General features: G+C 69.2%; 1 protein-coding gene across 1 annotated transcript in view; it reads left to right on the top strand.

Moving 5' to 3' along the window:
- ATF7 (activating transcription factor 7) overlaps positions 1 to 620 on the top strand; it is a 17062-nt gene extending 16442 nt beyond the window's left edge. Inside the window, exon 11 of the mRNA XM_026046677.1 lies at positions 541 to 620. Within this exon, the coding sequence (XP_025902462.1) occupies positions 541 to 620 (80 nt within the window). The remainder of the gene's footprint in view (positions 1 to 540) is intronic.
- Positions 621 to 1560: the final 940 nt, after the last annotated feature.

Here is a 1560-nt window from a genome sequence, read left to right as displayed (position 1 = left end):
GAGCGGCGCCCGCAGCCGCCCGTCATCGTGGCGCCCCACTCGCAGCCGGCCGGCAGATGATCCGGCGGGACGGGAGCCACGGAGCCGCCGCCGGAGCCGCGGAGCCGCCGGAGCTGCCCTTCGCTCCCCGCTCCGCTCCCCTTCTCCCGGTGTTTGACGCGGGCTCCAGGACAGCCCCGCACGCGGGTGTTGACGGACGCGCTGGCGCCTCGGCCACCCCCGCTCCCGGAGAAGGGAAGCGCCCATCCCGGGAATGCCGCGGCGGGCTGGACTCCGCAGGGAGCCCCGCGGAGGGACGGAATGCGGCCGCTCCGGACGGACTCACGGGGGAAGCGGGATGGGGGCGCTCGGGACGCTCCATCCCGCTGCACCGCAGCCGTGCTCCTCACAGCCGGAATTCCCGTTGGGAGCCACGACACAGGCGGCCTGGGAGGTCCGCAACAGGCGGCGCTACCGCCGGACACGGCTCCTCCGCACAGGACCTTAACAGTGGTGGCCTTAAACCAGGCGCCGGTGCCTGTTCCCGGGCCTTGCGGGCAGGTGACGCTGCTGCTCCAGAGCCGGCGCTCCGAAGGATCCGTGGAGCCGCCCGGAACGCGGTCTCCGCCGCGCGGCTGTAGCGCGCGGCCGCCTGTGCTTCCGCAGCCCCACGCGGGCACCGCTCGCTTCTTCCTCAGGTTTTCCAGGACTTCCCGGCCCTGCCGGAGCTTCCCACATTTCACCCTCTCCCGATGGCTCCGGGTGAACTCGGGACCGTGAAGTGGAGCCGGGAGCCGCTTCCTGCCTCGGAGCCGCCGCGGAAATAGGGAAGAGCCGCCACTCGACTGCGTCCTGCCGCAGGGGCGCTCCAGAGGCGGCTCTGGGCCAGGGCGGAGGGACACGGAGCCGTTCCATGTTCCCGGTGGAATGGAGGCGCACGGCAGTGCATTTTGGGAGCATTTCAGGAAATTTCGGTGTCTGGAGCTTGGGTTTTGAACCCCTCCTGCCTCCAGCTCCGGATTAGGGAGAGGCCAGGACAGGAGTCGGGCGCTCTGGCCGCTCCTGGGTTTTTAAGTGCCTATTCCGGGGCTGCTGGGGGTTGGGATGAGGTGGCTGGATCCGGCGCTCGGATGTGCCGGGTCCGCTCCGGCCTGGGAGCGCAGGGATGTCTGGCCTCTCTTCCCGTTCAGCCTCAGCCAGAGCCTCCGTGGCTTCGGGGACGGGAAAAACGGATTCTTTTCCAGTGGGGAAGGGGGAGTTTCCTCCCCTTCCTCTGCTCCCTCCACTGGAGCCGGAGCTGCCAGAGCCGGATCCGGCATCTCTGAATCCCTCGGGACGTGATGGCGGGGACCCCACCCTTCCAAGGGGAAGAGCACCGGGAATCCAGCCCTGCGGGCGCTCCCGCTTTTTGGGAAGTTTTGGGATCGCAGAGCGGGAAGAGCCGCCCCCGTTGTCCGGATGGATCCGGAGCCGCCCCCCCAGCCCCGGCTTGTGCCTTTATTTATGCTGCACCTGTAACATTAAAGTGGTATCGAGGAGCTGCCGCCTGCGGGGACACGGGGGGACACCGGGGACACCGGG

Source organism: Nothoprocta perdicaria, unplaced genomic scaffold (genome assembly GCF_003342845.1).
Source record: "Nothoprocta perdicaria isolate Ctin4 unplaced genomic scaffold, notPer1 scaffold_452, whole genome shotgun sequence".
Lineage (NCBI taxonomy): Eukaryota > Metazoa > Chordata > Aves > Tinamiformes > Tinamidae > Nothoprocta > Nothoprocta perdicaria.
The sequence above is the reverse complement of the archived record's forward strand: the minus strand, read 5'-3'. Positions and strand labels throughout refer to the sequence as shown.